Source organism: Trichosurus vulpecula, chromosome X, assembly GCF_011100635.1.
Source record: "Trichosurus vulpecula isolate mTriVul1 chromosome X, mTriVul1.pri, whole genome shotgun sequence".
In the NCBI taxonomy this organism is placed as follows: domain Eukaryota; kingdom Metazoa; phylum Chordata; class Mammalia; order Diprotodontia; family Phalangeridae; genus Trichosurus; species Trichosurus vulpecula.
The window spans coordinates 3,378,564-3,396,476 of NC_050582.1; the positions used below are offsets into that span (position 1 = coordinate 3,378,564).

At 52.6% G+C, this 17,913-nt stretch overlaps 1 protein-coding gene across 1 annotated transcript in view; it reads left to right on the plus strand.

The window, feature by feature from the left end:
• Positions 1 to 11,880, plus strand: part of PAK3 (p21 (RAC1) activated kinase 3) — a gene marked incomplete in the record, with an annotated part of 58,330 nt that extends 46,450 nt beyond the window's left edge. The window contains 5 exon segments of the mRNA XM_036740348.1: positions 1,265 to 1,382; positions 1,658 to 1,757; positions 3,301 to 3,497; positions 5,113 to 5,250; positions 7,422 to 11,880. Of these exon segments, the coding sequence (XP_036596243.1) occupies positions 1,265 to 1,382; positions 1,658 to 1,757; positions 3,301 to 3,497; positions 5,113 to 5,250; positions 7,422 to 7,511 (643 nt within the window).
• Positions 11,881 to 17,913: the final 6,033 nt, after the last annotated feature.

The window sequence follows — 17,913 nt, forward strand, 5'->3', positions numbered from 1 at the left end:
ATTCGTTGTTGGCCTTATTAGACAGTGCAGAACATTGAGGCTCCAACAGGTGAACTTACTTGCCACAAGGTGTCACAGCTAGTAGTAACTACTGGGGGTAGGTGACCACAGGCCCAGCCCTCCAGGCCCTGGGGTATGGAAGTGCCCATTTTGGGGACATGGAGCCCACATATGGAGAGAGAGGACTTGGCCCCAAACCTAGACCCACTTAGAGGAGTTTCTCAGAATAATGAGATTGCTTAGACACTGATGGTGGTCTCTTCTTACCTGGCTTCGTGGTCATGAGCTCTCTCTGACTTGGTCATGAGTTCCAGGCCTGGTAGATGGGCACAGGGGGAGTGAAGATAGCCCTGGGGAGAAGGCTGTTGGGCTGAGGCTTGGCCCCTGCTGCTCACCATGACAGGAGAGGGCCAGAGTGGCCTTTGCTTTTGTGACCCAGGTAAGGTCCTGGCTGGGAAGCACTTCAAGATAACGGTTGTGGCGCTCTACATGCTACCCATGACTCGCGAACCTGACGCCTGATAGTTAGTGCATCCTTCCCCGAGAAGAGCGTGGTCATCAGTTGGGGAGAATCTGGAGTGAGAGTCGGGCCTGTCTGTTTCACGCTGGGTCCAGTCTTGGCTCTGCCTCTCACTGGCTGTGGGCCCTTGGTCTGGTTCCTTCTTCCTCCTGGGCTTTCAGTTACCTTCTTTGTAAGCTGACAGGGTCTTGGATTAGGTTCATCATGCAGGCCCGAGCTTATAGCGGGACCATCTAGGCCAACCCTTTGGTCACAGCAGGGAAGGGACCTGCCCCTTCAGTCACATCAGTTTGAAAGCAGATCTTTGGACTCTAGACCCAGTACTTCTACCCGCCCCATATTACTCTCTAGATCGAGCTGGAATTATCCAGGTGGGCAGTCCACACTGCCAGGGTTCACTGCCTGTTCCCTGGGACTCATTGCCCTTTCGCTGCCCTGACCACTGACTTTCCCGTCTTCCCATTTCCTCTTCTCTCTTGTGTCTTATCCAGAGGGCAACCATTGTGCCTTGGGGCCACCTGGCTTTCTAGCTTGTCCCTAGCATCATTCTAGAGGATAAAACATGGATTGTCAGAGGGCAAAAGGACCTTGGAGGTCATTTGGTCCCTTTTACAGATGAGGAAACTGAGGCCAGAGAAGTTAAGTGTTTTGCCTGAGGTCACACAGACACTAAGTAGCAGCTTCTAGATTTAAATCCCGGTTCTTTGAGTCCTTTAGCCCCACCCCTTTCTTTGCTCCTCACAGCTACTTAGTGGGTGATGAGCTGTGGGTGGTGATGGAGTACCTGGCTGGCGGTTCTCTGACTGATGTCGTCACGGAGACTTGTATGGATGAAGGCCAGATAGCGGCTGTCTGCAGAGAGGTAAGAGGTTGAGACATGGCCCAAGATAGGAGATTCCTTGGCCCTAGAAATGATGGCCTTTGAGGACCTTGCGGGCTGATGGACCAACCGTGGATGTTTCCTCCACAGTATCGCCCCCACCATCTCCAGGACAGCGAGGAAGGCTCCAGGCCCCACCCCTGTTTCTCCCCCTGGCACATTGCGGCCTCCTGCGGGCTTTTTGGGTCCCAGTGGTGTATCCAGCTGGGGGTGGCAGGGATTGTGCCCTTTAACTAACAATCCTGTTTCTCCTTCAGTGTCTCCAGGCTTTGGATTTCTTGCACTCAAACCAAGTCATCCACAGAGACATTAAGAGTGACAACATTCTCCTTGGGATGGATGGCTCAGTCAAACTGAGTAGGTGCCCGGTGTTGGGGGCTGTTGGGGAGTGAAGCCCTAGCTGTGGTCAAGAAGTGGCTAGAAAGTGGGAGGGGCCGGAGTGGAAGACGCTGGCCGACCTGGGGCCTTGGCGAGGGCGACGTGACTCTAAGGCAGCTGGTTAGATTCACTTTCATTCAGGAGGCACCTACAATGTGTCAGGTATGCAGATACAGAGACAAAAATGGAACTGAGCCTGCCCTCAGTGAGCTTCCACTCACTAAGTGTGGGACTGGCCAGCTTCTGGTGCTCCATGTGGTTCCGTAGCAGGAGTCTGGCTTCCCAGACTAGCCCATCTAGTTCATGCCAGCAGAGTAGCTTAATGAAGAGGGTGACCAAATGCTTGACTGAGCCCATAGTACTTACTAGGGCAGGTTTTCTTCCTCAAAGCTGGCTTCTTTGGCCTCCTCATATTGCCCATGGAATTTCCCTGCCACTCTTATTTGAGTTTGGGCTGTCCAGGGGCAAAGAGAGCCCTGGGCAGCTCCCCTTGTGCAAGGCTGTACTTCAAGAAAGTTGGGGGTCATTCTAAGCTCCCTTTGGCCAGGTGACCTCAGAGGCGGCCCTGAGTAGCACAGAGCCTGGGATCTTTCCTTTTCAGAGAGGATCCTGAATCCCCAGAGGAGGCCACCTCATGTGGGGAGCAGAGGAGAAGGGACGAGATGAGCAGCTGTTGATCTAGGATCTCTTTTCCTGGCCTCAGTTTCCTCATTTGTAAATAGGGATGATTGTATTTCCACCTCACAGTGAGGTAGAGGGAACTCTCAGGCGAGGAGCCTTCCCCTCCCAAGGAAGGGTGGCACAGGCATGGACTTGCTTTGTGGCCTAGCCTCTTGGACAGTTGTTGGTATTGAGTTCATTCCTCTGGCTCTCAGCAGGCAACCAGAGGAGTCCCAGCTACCCCTGGACCTGCTCAGGAGACACCGGGCACTTGCCCTGTCTGTTGGCAGAAGCCACTAATGGGCTTGGGACCATCCAGATTCCATGAGGATCCCAAGGAAAGGGACATGGTAGGCCAGAGGCTGCCAGCTCGCTGCTCCTTCCCAGTCAGTGACAGCCAAGAGACTCCCCTTTTGGTGCAAACTTGCCTACCCTGGCTTTGCCTATCCAAGGATCCAGTTTGGGGAATGAGAGCGACAGGGACCGGGCCTGTGATTTTTCCGGTAGAGGGGACTCCCAAGCGAGCAAATTCCCTCTACCAGTGCAGGTGGGCACTTGCTCTGGAGCACTAAGAGACGTTAAGTCATTTATCCAGAGTCACCCAGTCACTGTGCATCAGAGGTGGGATTTGCACCCCCATGTCTTGTTGGCTTTTTGTCTGCTGGGCCACAGGATTTCTCTTGGGTAAACAATCATTAAGGACGGTCTTCACCTGAGCCCAGGGTAAGCTGCCTTTTCTGTGTGCTGCCTGCCTGTTGAGGCAGCCCCATCATGCTCTGGAAGTGTTTCTTTGTGGGGTTGGGGGGGTGAGAGACACATTTCACAGCCAGGCCTGGATCTAACACTGTTTTCTTCTCCATAGCCGACTTTGGGTTTTGTGCCCAGATCACCCCTGAACAAAGCAAAAGAAGTACCATGGTGGGGACCCCGTACTGGATGGCCCCCGAAGTGGTGACAAGGAAGGCCTATGGCCCTAAAGTGGATATCTGGTCCCTTGGGATCATGGCCATAGAAATGGTGGAGGGCGAGCCCCCATACCTGAATGAAAATCCGCTCCGGGTAAGTGGGATAAGGATTCCCCATTCTGCCACCCTGCCCACAGCTCAAGGGTCAGGTGGGGCCAAAGCTGACTAAAGCTGGTTCTCCCCTGAACAGTCACCATGCAAGGGCTCTCTCCAACTTTTGCTAAGCACTGAGTGGCATCTCCTCACCATGGGCTTACAGGAACTCCACACTGGCCAGCCTGGGCCTGCCTGGGCCTGCCTGGCAAGGCGCTTGGCATTGTTAAGGGATCCTTTGAACAACATCAATATCTGACTCCATGCATTTCAGGTCCAGAAGGTACCTACTCTCCCAGGCCTCCCACTAACTGCCTGTGGAACCCTGGCCCACTTCTTTGCCTTCTCTTGGCTTCAATTTCCTCCTCTGTTAAGTTGAATGGACTGGATGAGATGGCCTCTAAGGGCCTTGGCAGCTCAGCCAGTTTGGAGTCTGGGCCCAGTGATGGCAGGTGGGTCTTGTGTCAAAGGGGCTGGCCAACTCCTGGGGGAGGATGATCTTTCACAGCCAGAGCAGCTCCAGCTTGAAGAGGCTGTAGTGGAGAAGGCTTACATCAGTGGGGCCTCAGCCCTTTGAACATTTTGCAGGCACTGGCCTTAGCCAGGTTGGGCCAGGAGCAGGGAGAAAGCCCTGTCTGGGCCCAAGGGGTCACAGCCTCCTGCTCTGGGCTTGACCTGTGTCCAGAGATTCAGGCTCCCTGTCTGGGACTTTGCCTTGGTGTTTGTAAGCTCCAGTGCCCATGGGGAAGCAGCTCAGAGAGGCTCCCTGGAGGCCCTGTTCCCATGGCTTCCTCCTGAGTCAGAGGCCCTGTCTGTGTACTGTGGACAGATGGTTCCCTTTCATGCACGTTGGCTGCCTCCAATACCTCCCACCCCCAAAGTGGGGACTAGAGCAGAGACAGGTAGGAGGGATCCCATGGAGCAACGTGCCCCAGGGATGGGCTGGTCACTTTGGTTCAGTTCCCCACTGCCAACCGTTAAAGAGGAAAGGGCCAGGCCAGGCCCATTCCTGGGAATTAACTGGGTCTCTCATCTAGATCTGACCAGACCATGCCAGCATGAGCCAGGCAGGCCTCGAAGGGGAAACCAGGGGATATAGCAGCATGATCGAGCAGGCTTCAGATGGGTACAATTAGAAGGTGTGGGGGATGGTGTGGCAGGGCAGCGCAGAGGGAAGTGAAACCCTCCCCCATCTCACCTGTGTCCCGTCCTGCAAACTCCCCTAGGCTCCTGTCAGTGCTGAGCTTCAGGTTGTATTCTGGCTCTGCTATGGACCACATGACATTAAACATACTGCTTCTCTTTCCTGAGCCTCTGTAAAAGGAGGGGCTTGGCCTATCTGCCAGATTCTTGAGGGTTCTAGCAGGTGGAAGAGGACCTTTTTGTTTGTGTCCCCAGCACCCACCGTGGGGCTCTGCACACAGCCTTTGGCAGATTGAGCTGTAATAGTGGCCCTTTGCCAGCTATGGGCCCTTGGGCCAATCACGTTGGGTCTTCTCCTGTGAAAAATGAGGAGATAGAACCTTCCCTTGGAGTCCTCACAGAGACTGGGTGAGAGGGCCTGATGAGCTTACAGAGGAGGGGCTTCTGCCTAAATGTCTCCTGTCTCTGCCCAGGCCTTGTACCTTATAGCGACTAATGGCACCCCAGAGCTCCAGAATCCTGAGAGACTTTCTCCTGTGTTCCGAGACTTCTTAAACCGCTGTCTGGAGATGGATGTGGACCGGCGAGGGTCTGCCAAGGAGCTTTTGCAGGTAACCCAAAGAGAAGGATGATGAGAAAGATGGCAAGGCCCTCTTACCTGCCTTCTTGCTTGCCTGGGTCCTCGGGCCTGCTCTCGGCAGATGCTTGTAGCTCGAGGGATTGACCAGGTGAGGTTCTCTTTGCAAAGTAGAGCCTTGGTTCTAGAAAAAGCCTCTGGCTCTTCATGGAGCCAGCCTGGTGGCAAAGACCCTGGGGTAGGAGTCCAGGACCTGCCTCTCTGTCCCCATTTGGCCTCTTCCTGCCCGTGGGACCTTGGATTTGCCCTCACTGGGCAGGCATCTGTTTCCTGCTCTGGAAAGGGAGGGAGTCAGCCTGGTTTTCTGTAGTAGTTTCGATGCCTTGCGTGACATGTCATCATCCCATTTTGTAGGGACTCAGCAGCCTCAGCTTCTGCTTTGGCTGTTCTCAGCTTGGCTTGTGAGTAGAGCTGAAGGACATGAGAGCTGGAAGGTACCTTAGACACATTCTGAGAGTCTATCTTGCTCTCTGCCTCCCATTTCTGAGATGGGCAAATTGAGGTCCAGAAGGTATCAAAGGATCATAGGAGCATCGTGTTAGCCTTAGCAATGTCTTTAGAGGTCAGCAAGCCCAGGCCTCTCATTTTGTAGAGGAAGAAACAGGCTCAAAAAAGAGACCTGACTGGCCCAAAGTCAATGTGTATTCTAATGTCTCCCAGGAAGGCTTTTGCTCCAGGAACTCTGGCTTCAGAGCAGGTATTTTTCCCACCATGCCCCACTGCACCTTCTTTGAAGGTGGAGAACCTTGTATGTGTTCCTAGAGCCAGTCCTGGGATAGCCAGGCTTCCTGCCCCCCAGTCATGTGCTCTGTCTTCTTGGTCCCCAATTGTTTTCAGTCTTGCCAAGGAGACTCATACAGAGCTTGGTGTCTTGGGTGCCCAGTATCCCTGTGGACTCCCAGAAAGCACACCGATGTCCAGGTTCATCTATGGGAGTGAGGTCTTGCAGTGGCAAGGGGCAAAGTCTTTGTCTCAAAGGTTTTGAGGCCATGGGTCTTTAATTCCTGGGCTTTGGGGAGTGTGGTGAGACTCCCATGTTCAGCTGTCATGACTTCAGTATCAGTGCTGGGGGCCAGAGTGTTTTCAGCATCTCCCTGCTTGGATTCTGGGGGCACCTGAAGCTATCAGACTTTGCCACCACCCAGCCACACTGAGCCCACAGCCTTTGGGGGATTAGTGAACAGACCAAGTGAGAGGGCAAAGCCTGTGAGGATCATCCCTGGGCTCCTACAAAAGGCTCACACCCATGTGGCCAACACATAGTTTGGGGCCGAGTAACTGATAGCTTTTTCTGGACCATCTGCCAGGCTGGCCATTGCCTTCAATGGTGAGAGTGCATATGCTGGCTTCACGGCTTCTAGCCTGGGTGACAGGGTCAGAACGAAAGAAGCAGCAAGGGGAAACTGATGTCAGGCTGGTGACGCATTGAGTTAGGGCAGCTGTGAGCCTTCCAAGTGGACATGGGGACTGAAGCTAGAGAGAGATTTGGGGGCTGTCCATTTGGATGTGGAAAGAGGGTGGGTAGAGAAGAGCCAAGGCCTGACAGCTGACCTTTGTGGGATGTCTGTGCCAAGCAGGGCTTAGGGTTAGGAGGCAAACCAGGCAGCAGAGAAGAGAGTTGTGTTAGGGCAGGAAGGAAACAGGCCAGCGAGGGTGGCTCTTGGACAAAGAGATGCTTTGAGTAACTGTGCGGACTCTTCCCAGGTGAACTCAAGCCATGAGTCAGTGAAAGTCAGGGTCTGACCAGTATAGGAGGGACCTGAGCTTCCAGCTTTGTGGTGCTAATTTCTGGGAAGGTGTAGAAATTGAAAAGGCAAAAGATGAATCAGGGTGGGCCAGTGGAAAGAATGCTGGCTTTGGAGACAGAGGAGCTGGGTTCAAGTCCTGGTGCTGACTCTTAGTACCTGCATGAGCTTGGCAAAGTTCCTTCCCCTCTTGGGGCCTTAGTTTCCCCACCTGTTAAATGAAGGTCCCTTCCAGCTCTCAGGCTCTGGTCCTGTGCTTTTGCATCTATCAAGGACCCCGGGGCTTTTCAATGAAAAGCAATGTGGATTACCAAGGCATCACATAATGGTACGGAAGGGCCTGTGATGTTGAAGGGAGTGATATCCCAGTAACACTCAATCTTTTCCTTTTTTATTGCAGCATCCATTTTTAAAACTAGCCAAGCCTCTCTCCAGCCTGACTCCTCTGATCCTTGCCGCGAAAGAAGCGATTAAGAACAGCAGCCGCTAGTGAGGAGAGGGAGGGCCTTCACCCGCCCCGGCCCTGGCGTGTGGAGAGCCAGATCCCCCCAAGACTCTGTAGGACCTCACTGTCTGGGCTGCAGCACAGACAGACAGACAAACCGAATTTGGATGTCCCCAGTGTAAGGGGCATAAGGTTGGGGGGCTGAGCCTGCTTTTCCCCTACTCCCTCCTCTCATATGCCTTGGCCAGCTGGAGCCAGCTCAGGGCTGTGTGGGGTATAGGGGGAAGCAGCTCTCCACCATGGGCTGGCTGCCCGTGCGCTTCCTTTTCGAATGCCTGGCTTGTTGCTTTTCCCAGTGTCTGGCCTGCTTCGGCATTAGAGAAGGAAGAAAGGGCCCCTCCAACTCTCACATGGCTCCTACCCATCTGCCCACCTGGCTCCCATTCCCACATTCAGTTTGCCTGCAGTAGGATGGACAGAAAACAATGGCTTGGCTGTCCCCAAAGAGGCAGAATGAGTGTGTTGTGAATGTGACCTCAGCCCTTGAACCCTGCTTCCCTTCCCCTTGTCCTGCCCATCCCCCTCCAAGTTTGGGGCCTTCTTCCTTGGGTCAGCTTGGTTTGTCTCACTCTCAGTCTGCATTTGCCTTGAGAAAGTTAGCTTGTTACTTTTATTTTATTTTTTAAAGGCAAAAGATAAGTGTGTTCAGGAAGGCCTGGTTTGGGGGTCCCACTTTCTGCCCGCTACCCCCATGGCTTCCCATGTTCCCAGATGCCTGGAGAAGGTTGCAGAGATTCACATGGCAAAGCCTGTTCTTGCTGGGCCCAACCCTGAATTTGTCCCTGGAAAGCCACCCAGGAAGGCAATCCCAGGGGCCGCCAGAAAGATCTCCATGCTACCTCTTGACTCCCTCCATGTGTGGTGGCACTTAGGGACCTAGCCTCTGCCTGCCCCCTGATGGGGTTGAATCGTTTTTATTCTGAGCATAACTGTGCAAGGCAATGATTTGTGAATTTTTTTTAATAATAAAAAAAATCTAGTGAGGAGAGACCTGGTTAGCACTCAGTCTGCTAGTGAGTGGGGGCAGGATCTTTGCTGCTGGCTTCATGTCCCTTTCAAAACTAGATGTTGAAGTGGGTGCTGCCCCCTCCTCCAGGTTAGGGCATTTGTCATGTTCACCCCTTAGCGACTTTGAATTCTAAGAAACTGCCCACATGCCTTAGTGGGAATCTGTTTCCTTTTCCAGAAGAGTTCCCAAAACAATTTCACCTGAGAAGCCCACTGAGGCATAGGTGGCACTCTTTCCTGGTCTCTCCCCAAAGATTCAGCTGCTGGCACATTTTGGTTTCCTGGAAGGAGGGGGTGGAGAGAGTGAAGGAAGGAGGAAGAATGGGAGAAAAAAGAAAGGACTTCCTTCTTTTTTGAGCTCATTGGCATCTTCAAAAGATTTGGACAGTTGGGTTTCTGAGTCCTTGAAAAATTCACGGTTTCTGTTGAAGAAGGCTCAAGATTCGTAGCATGTCAGACATCTTAATAAAATGTGTCTCAATTCAGGCTAGGAAGTAAAGGGATAAGTGAGGGTTTCTTAGTCTGTGGACTCCTTCCTGTTATTATGCAGGCCTATTCACCTAGCCATCTATTCATTCATCCACTTATTCACTTATCCACCCATCTACCCATGCATTCATCCATCAGTCCATCCTTCTATCTACCCACCTACCCATTCATCTACTCCCCCATCCATCCATCCATCCATCCTTCCACCAAGAAGTCCATTCATCCATGATCCACCCAGCCACCTACCCATTCATTCCCTTTCCAATTCTCTTTTCCAAAGCTTTCACTTCCATTCCATTTACAAAAACATTTTTCCAAACCTCTGCTTTAAACTCTTGCTTCAACTCTTCCAGGAATTCTAGTTTGTGCCCAAGCTGTTTTCCTCTGAGCCTTTCCTTGTAGACATTTTGGAGTCACTGTCCTCTTCTGTATTTGTGTCTTGAGCTCATTATGGCAAGATTCTTTTTTTGTTTGTCCATTCTTCCAGCTTTCTTCCTGACTTTGCATGTGATGTTGACCTGGGCTCTGCTGCACTTCTACCCACTCATCTACCTAGCCAATCTCCCATTCAGTCATCTGTCCATCTTACCCATCCATTCACCTGTTCATTTGTCTGTCCCATCTATTCTCCATTCATATGTCTGCTCACCCATCCCTCTACTAACCTATCCAAGATCTCACTACCTACCCAGCTCTCTATCCATTGACCCATTCATTTGGTCATCCATTTATTGATGACCCACCCATCCATCTTGTCATCTCTGACTGACCCTTCATCCAGCCATCCCTCTACCCACACACTCAGCTGTCCCCTGAAATGAAAGCACAGTCTGTGGGGAGTTTAGGCTAAACCTGTGGGGTCAGTTGTCCCACTGGGGAGGTGATTCTGGTTCCTTAATTTCCCATGTAGATATAAAGTTTGGGGGACTTTGACCTCCCAGGAAACATACAAAGGAGAGAAGCAATAGACAAAGCCAGGAAAGTGTGTGGTCCTATCCCTCATTTGGAGCAGCCTGTGTATACGCTAGGCTCTGGGAGATTCCAGGCAGCTGCTTGAGCTAATGAGAGGCCTTAATTTTTATTTCAGTTGAAAATGTGTATTTGTATTTCTCAGTGATAGATGTCAGTTGTTTCCATAGAGGCATAAGATACTGTTGGGTTGCAGTGGAGGGATGGGTGTGCTATCCTTGCAGGGTGGGGGGGAACCCTGACCTGGGTTCACCAGAAAGAACAATTCATGTCCTTTGTGTGCCTTTAGGGCCTTTCCTTGGAGACTCTGAAATGGTGATCCTTGAGGTTCTCCAAGGTCCTTTCTGACCACTGCTGGGCCACAGAGGCCAATGGTAATCCATGTCTGTAGGCATGCTTTCCCAGGAGACAAATGGATGTGGGTGCATAGAGAGATATTCTGATAATCATCCATTTTCTCAGACCCATCCTTCCATGATGTTGAATGGCTACTTATATTTTTAAGAAGTATTACTGATAAGCTGTTTCTCTTGCCAAAATTCTGCTGAAGGATTAGCATATGACATGTTTAAACATCCCTTCCTCCATATGGCAAAGCCCCTTTCCCCCTTCCCCTACCTCTTTCTCTAGCTCCTTAAGCCCTTGGTGAATCTGCTGGGGTCTTTCCTATGACTCCAGGGCCTCTCAGCTCCCAATGCCTTGGAGGGATCCTGACTCAGCCTGGGGGCAGCAACAGGAGGGTCAGGGAGGGCCAAGGAACGGGAGAGAGATGTTTCCCTGTGAATTAGTGAGTCGTTGCTTCGCTGCTGTAGTCCCAGGTCGGCCATGGCGGTGGGTCCTGCCTGTCTGTCCTTGTCAGTTCCCGTGTGTCTGTGCTCTTTTACTGGCCACTGACTGGCCGGATATGAAGACTTGAGTCAAATATTTATTCTTTGATTTCTTTCTGGTGAGCGGATTCTGCTTTACCCTTTGGCTTTCATACCCATCCTTCTCCAGGAGGGATGAGCTTCTTGTCGCCCAAGTTTCCAGAGAATTGGACAGCTTCTGATTTTGCAGCCTGTTTGCTAAGCCTGTAACAAGCCGATTTCTTTGTCTATTGGGCTGTTTGTTCTGATCAAGTCAGGGAGTCAGAGAACATTAGAGATAGAAAGGATCATAGAGCTCGTCATTTTACAGAGGAGGGAACAGGCCCGGAGAGGTTAAATACCTTGGCCAAGGATATACAGCAAGTTAGTAGCAGTCAGGGCCTTGAATCCCAAGTCCGGGGCTCTACTGCACCATGCTGCCTAGCTCTTTTCAGCAGGTGGTTTGAGGATGTGGGCCACACCCTGAGCGGCACATGTGTTGCACCTTCCAAGATCATCTTTGGCCACCGAGGGAGAAGCCACTGGCAGGCTGAGCAAGCTAAGGCTCCTTGGCTCTTCAGAATCTTGTGCTTTGTCCTTTGGATTGGTGTGCTATTTTCAGGACTCTGAGGATGGAGGGGAGAAGGAGGGGTTTGGGTCCTCAGAGAGAACATCAGGCCAAGTGACTAGCCTATGACCCGAGAGGCCAAGTGAAGTGGGCTGTTCCTCTGTCATCCATTGGCATGCTAGGGGATGGTGCTAAGGTCACTGTCACCTCCGTGTCCCATTTCTTATTCATCTAGGCAGAATTCCTCTCTTAATCCCAGATAGTCAAGTGGGGCTGATTTCCCTCGAAGTGAAGGCATGGGACTGAAGGCTGAGTGGGTAAACATTGGCAGATGGCAAATGACACTGGCAGAGGGAGCTTGCTGGAACTCCGGCATGTTTGGCTGGTGTTGCTTTGAGGTGCCCGCCATGTGCTGATAGTGCTCCTCACTTAGGCCAGCAGGCAGAATTTCTAGAAAGATAATATGTGTGTGCATGCACGTGTGTGTGCGTGCGTGCGTGTGTATGTGTGTGTGTGCACATGTGTATGCGTGTGTGCACATGTGTATGCGTGTGTACATGCACGTGTGTGTGTGTGTGTGTGTGTGTGTGTGTGTGTGTGTGTGTGTGTTGCGTGTGTGCTCCCTGCTCATTCACCAAAGTGATTTTAGACTTGGCAGTGGGATGGTTTGTCTCCCCACTGGCACAGATCACTGTTCCTCCATGCCTTGTCATCTTGGGCAATTCATGGCCATGACTTTCTGAAAAGCCCCCATAGGCAATGTCCCCAACCTTCTGGAGGCACCAAGCTGGTGTTCGGGCTGCCCATGTGGGAACCTCATGCTTGTGCTGTGACTGGCCCATTTCTTTTTCTGGTCCTTTTTTGGTATCCTTGGTGGTTCTGCTGCTGCTCCTTAGCTATCTGCTCATGTGCGAGTCAATGCTGGTGCTGTTCCACAGCCTGCTCACCTTCTCTGTGGCCCCTGACCTTTGGGTCATCCACTGTTTGCATTCTTTTGAGAACATGGGGTTTCCATGATGTTTAGCTTCCCAGGGAGAACTTTGGGATTTGAAAGATGGGCTCTGGCAGCAATGAGGAGCTGCTTTAGAAGATTTCATCTTCTTGGCAGAACTTCACTGGGAACAAACACTCCCTTGAGAATGCTCTGCACACTCTTAACAGGCTCCAGTGACGTGGGTGTGAGGGGCCCTCTCCCCTGCTATGCCCTGGCCCCTGTCTGGGCTCAGCCAGCAAGGACCCAAGTACAGCAGCATCTGCCAGTTCCCCATCATGGCTGGGCTGGCAGGGGCAGGTGATGGGGCAAACCCTCTCTACTTGGGCCCAGGAGGCAGGGTTCAAGTTGTGAGGAGAGTCAGCAGGAGCTACAGAGTGGGCTGAGATGAGCAGGAAAGCCAGGGCTTCTGAGCGAGAATCCTAAGCTCGGGGATCATCAGGGAGCTGACTTAACCTGTGTTCCAAGAGCAGTGTTGGTGATAGTAAGGGAGATAACTCACTTCCCTTGGCCACTTTAAGGTGTGCAGGAAGCCCTTTGAAGCTGGAGGTTGCTAGCTATGTGTTGTGTGGCATATCCCGGCCTTGCCCTTCCCACCTCTGGGCCAGGGTGGTGAGGAGCAAAGTCTCCCGTTCCCACTTGGCTGTCGGGCCCCAGGCTGGTATGGCGGGAGCCTGGCAGGCTTCAGGCCCAGCATATATCTCCCAGCATGTACTGCAGAGGGAATGAGGCTGTTCACTATCTACCAGTGCTTGGGGAAGAGAAAAAGAGGTTCATCGCTAGGAATGGCCCTTCTGTTGTAGCTCTCTCGCTCAAGCTGTCTTTATGATCTTGTGAGCATCACTTGGGCCGGCCTTTCAATGGATCTGCAGCCTGGGAATAGAGAATGATGCCTCTTTCATGCTCAGGCACCATCTGCTGGCTTAGAGTCCAGTCTCAAAGTTACATCTAGGGATATTGGATGGCATATAATAATGCTGGGTCAGCCTTATAGAGTAGGCTCCTTCAGCCCAAGCTGCCCCAGACAAACATGGCTGCTCCAGGGTGTGGCTGCACTGACTTACCAGTGAGGCTGCTCACCTTCCACTGAATTCCAAGGCAAGGGCTTAGGAGCACCATACTAGAGGGTTAACTAGAGGGTTAACCTTGCAAATCCAACCTCAGAGGCAGTGAGGGCCAGTAGCCATCCCCACCTGACATCCGACTTTCTGTTTGCTAGTGAGCCACAGGCCTGGTGAGGCTGGTAAAAACTCCGGGGGTGGGGGGTGGGGGTGGGGGTGGGGGTAGGGGATGGAGGGAGAGGGGGGTGGGGGGGAGGAGTTACAGTCCTGTTAGGCTGGTCTGCTGATAGTTGGCCTACCCCCACTGAGGCCTGGTTGGCTGGTTATCAGTGGGTGAGGGGCCTCACTTATCATGGGGGTATGTGGGGGGGAGGGGCTGGTTTGGAGTGGCAGGCTCTCATTCAGGAAGCAAGGCCATGCCCTGGGCTGGGGAGGCTTGTCCCAATTCTACGCATGACCCCTCCCAGCCCAGGCTCTTCTCAGCTTTGGCTTCTAGGTTGGTATGACTTGGGGGTGAAGGTGCTCAGTCTGTGGGGAATGGAGCAGGTTCATCCGAGGCTGGGGTGGCTCAAAGGGAGCCATGGGCCAGGCCTGCTGTGCTTCGGCTTTCTGAGTACCTGCCTGTCCTGGGCTCAGTGGCTCCTGGGGGGAGGGGGGAGGGAAGGGTGTGGGGAGCAGAGGATCATGGGATGGCAGAGCTGGAAGGGACCTCAGAGAAGATCTAGTTCAACTCCTTCATTTTATAGAGGAGGAAACCAAGGGCCCAGGGAGGGGAAGGGACCTGGCCAGGGTCACCCAGGAAGTACGAGGTCGAGCCCTAGTCCTCAGATTCCTAATACAGGGCTGCTACCCCTTGACCGTGGGCTCAGCCCCAAAATCCTATAACTTGTTAGTGGCTTGAGTGTCAAATATGATTCCAGCTGAGATCCCAGTTCTCCTTGGTGGGCTCCCACATGGGGCCAACCAAGCAGCTGCCCGGCCCTGGCTCGACACTGGCACGCTCAGCCTACCCGGCTCAGGGAGCTCCTGAAGGGTCCGGGGGGGGGCTAGCCTAGCTAGGGATCTCCTTTCATCCGCAAATGTGAGTTGGCTGTGTCCTGTCCCATTCTGTCCTGTCCTGTCTCGTCCTGTCCCATGATGACCCGAAGGGTGGGGCTGGGGAGCAGGGGCTGGATCCCAATGTGAACTTTGACGTTGTGCTTGAAGCACTGGAGGTTGACTGTGGCTAGTGCATGACTGTATCTTGAGTGTAACAAATATTGCCGTTTGAAGCTCGGACCTCCAGTCCTGTGAATAAAAATGACCTGAACCGCAGACTGCCCGCTATGTGTTGTCTTCTCTGTCACTCCCGGGCTGCCTCCTCCCTTCGCCCCTGCCTTGGCCTCGCCCCTGTTCTGGCTCCCACCAGTGAAGGTGATGCCACCTCCCAGGGTCGGCCTGCCCGCCCAAGGGGTGCCCATGCCTTGCCTCAGGACTGTGCACGTGGCTGGAGAAACAGCTTCCCTTGGACTTGCCCTCAGTATCTCCAACATAGAAGCCCAACTCCCCCTGGAAGGGAGCAGTAACACAGTGGCTGGAGTGCTAGATCTGGGTTGAAATGCCATTGCTGATGTTCACTAGCTGTGTGACTTTGGGCAAGTTGCTTACCCTCTTTGAGTCTCAGTTTCTCCATCTGGAAAGTGGGGAAAATATTTGTAGTTCTGACCTCATAGACTGGTTGTAAAACTAATGAAATGATACCGGTGCTTTGCAAACTTTAAGGTGCTATCAAATCATGGATTATTATTGTTCCGAGACACTGCCATCCTTCTAGACTCCTAGGTTTGAGATCTCATAGTCCTCCTCAACTCTTCTATTTCCCACCTCTACCTCCCTCCAGGCCTTTGCACCGGCTGTCCCCCATGCCAGGAGCGCACTCCCTCCTTACCCCTGCCTCTGAGAAGCTCTAGTTCTGACTCAGCTCAGGTGGCCCCTTCTGCCCATCTTGTTTATACTATGAGGCTTTAGCAGGTTGACCCCTGACCAGCTGAGCACCTTTACACTTGTGGATGTAAAACTGCCCTTTTCAAAACTCAAGTTTATTCTTGAGGCCCGTAGTGTTGGCCCATCCTCAATGGCTTTCCTTACCCTTTCATATGCAAATGACCCACTCAAACTTGAATGCCCTTTACAATCTGTGAACATCAGACTATAGGCCTGCCAGGTGCCCTTTCCTCTACCTCAGGCAATGGGAGGGTTAGGGGGGATTCTGCTGGCACTGGAGCCAGCGATGGAAGAGCAAGAACCTGGCTCTTGAGGGTCTTGTCACTTCATACTCCACCGAAGCAAGGCCTGGGGGAAGCAACTTCTCTCCCCACTTCCACTTCCCATTGGCAGAAGCACATGGCATTGCTCAGTGGGGCTGAGTCTGTCTGCAAGAGAGGCCAGGAGTCTGAGAGTCTGGCCACTGGAACTTGGATCTGACAGGCCCCAGGAGGCCTGAGGTCCTACTGGTCCTGGGGAGTAGGCCCCAGTCCCTTCTGAAAGCTGCTAACAGTACCCTATGGGAGGGTGCCAGCTGAGCTCAAAGCTAGAGACCCTTCATCATAGTGCTACTCAATGGCGCAGGAATCAGCAGGCGCCAAGCAGTCACATTCATTGTTGGTGGAGGCCATCAGCGGCACTTCAGCTCTGCAGAGTCAGAAGGGAGCCTTGGCCACGTGTTCCCTACCTGTGCGTCTCCACTTGTGAGTGCTGTGTGTCTATTCTTCTCACTGAGGCATATTTGTGAGAAAGCCACTCAAGGTTTATGAGGGAAATGTTTGATTGCTGTTTTGAGCTAAATGTGACCTCTGGCTGACTACAGATAAGGTCAGTGCACCAGTGGGGGCTCATGAGTTATGTGTAGTCCCACAGACAACCTTGAATCTGGGGTAGTGGACCCTACGGGAGAGTGGGAGATGGTGGGCACTAAATTCTTCATTTGCCTACCTGTTGCATCAGCCTCCCCTTCCCCTCCTTCAGGGCAGAGATTGGTTCACTTTTGCCCCTTGCCCCAGTAGCTTTAGTACCCTAAAGAATGTTTACTGAATTGAATTTCTTCTATAGAATCTTTGACTGATGGCACAGGCCGCCCCCCATCTTTTATATTATTGAAATTGTCTATTTATGATAATTAGCTAGCATTTCTCTAGGGCTTTAGAGCTTTCTTCTGAATCCTCACAAAAACCCTATGAAGTATTACTTTACAGATGAGGAAACTAAGGCAAACCAATTAATGGATGGGGGCATGGACTTAGAAGATCTTCCCATTCCAGGTTCTGGCTCAGCTGCCTCGAGTCTTCTCTCTCCCAATCCAGTCTTCTTTCCAGGACAGCTTGTCTGTCTCTTGGGTTACATGAGCCCCCCAGGATGAGCTTGAAGGGCAGGGTTAGGGAATCCCAGTCAGCAGAGGGCTTATGTTGGCTGGCCATTGAGATCAGCCCCAGGTATTGGGGATGGCCTGAGGGCAGGATTAGGGAGGAGGAGAAGGCCACGTGAAGCCCACAATATGGAGGGTTGGGGGGCTACTTTAGTCCATTGGAGGACATCACAGATGGGCCCTGAAAGGGTAATAAGCAAGAACTCTCTTGCCCACTGTGTGCCGGGATCCTTCGGCCTTCTCCAAGGTGTGGGGAGGGGAAAGTCGAGGCTGGGTCCTGCATCCAGGTGCACTGCCTTCCAGGACTCCAGGGGGAGTCTGAGCTTGTGATGGGGGAAGGGTGTCTGCCAGAGACTGGGGGAGCCAGTCGGCTGCCCTTCCCCCATCACAGGGCTCTCAGGCATGTGACAACATTGCCATCTTCAGGCCAAATTGGGGAATTACATCCCTACCTACCCATTAGGAAATTAAACATTCTTTTTAAGAAACTGTTTAAAAAATCAAAGGGAGCCTTATGCAGTGGCTGAGCTGGAAGGGTCCTTGGGAACCACCTGGCCCAAGCCCATCATTTCCCAGCAGAGAAGACTAGGCTTCTCAATCCTTTGCCCAGTTTGGTTCCTGAGAGAGTCTTTTCCAAGGGAAGCTGAGGCCCTACTTCCGTTTGGGGCCTTTTCTGCAGAGGCCTCCTCAAAGGGCCAGGCCCCACTGGACTCCTGGGTGTGAAGGAGGCACCTTTCCAGTCAGCCTTCCCCACTGTTTAATGCTGAACCTGTCAGGAAGCTGCTTCTTTTGGGGCTGAAATCTCTCTCTGCAGATTCACTTGCTGGCTGCTAGTTCTTGCTTAGGGGGCTGTACTGATTCTGAATGCCCCCACTTGGCTGGAGTGGGCCCCAATTCAAAGCAGGCACCATGGAAGGCCCCCCGCGGATTCAGTCTTGTGGCCATGCCTGCTGGGAACGGTTTGTCCCTTTGACTGATGGCCAAGGCAGGGAGGGCACACTGCATATGGACCCTTCCTTCCTCTGCGCCATTGGACAAGGCCCTGGTTACCTCATC